Source organism: Penaeus monodon, chromosome 30 (assembly GCF_015228065.2).
Source record: "Penaeus monodon isolate SGIC_2016 chromosome 30, NSTDA_Pmon_1, whole genome shotgun sequence".
In the NCBI taxonomy this organism is placed as follows: domain Eukaryota; kingdom Metazoa; phylum Arthropoda; class Malacostraca; order Decapoda; family Penaeidae; genus Penaeus; species Penaeus monodon.
Genome location: NC_051415.1, coordinates 2,269,311 through 2,269,522, shown reverse-complemented (window position 1 = coordinate 2,269,522; position 212 = coordinate 2,269,311). Strand labels below are relative to the sequence as shown.

The following is a 212-nucleotide window of genomic DNA, read 5'->3' as shown; positions in this document are numbered from 1 at the left end:
ACCCATGACGTCACCCTCGCTGACGTCCCCTGCGCTTGCTGACCCCGGCTGACCTGAAGCACAGGCGACATAGGATATATAGTATGCATGTCGGGTTTGTTTATATAGATTGAAAGTTCCCTGCAGAGGAGTGACTCAAAATGTAAATCTATAACTACATTTAATATGAACCTAATACATAGAGATATAAAGATATATACCCTTGAACCCAT

The 212-nt window shown here is 42.5% G+C and overlaps 1 protein-coding gene across 1 annotated transcript in view; it reads right to left on the bottom strand.

The window, feature by feature from the left end:
- Window positions 1-212, bottom strand: part of LOC119592449 (protein CEPU-1-like) — a gene marked incomplete at its 5' end in the record, with an annotated part of 20,817 nt that overhangs the window by 931 nt on the left and 19,674 nt on the right. The window contains 1 exon segment of the mRNA XM_037941270.1: window positions 1-53. Within this exon segment, the coding sequence (XP_037797198.1) occupies window positions 1-53 (53 nt within the window).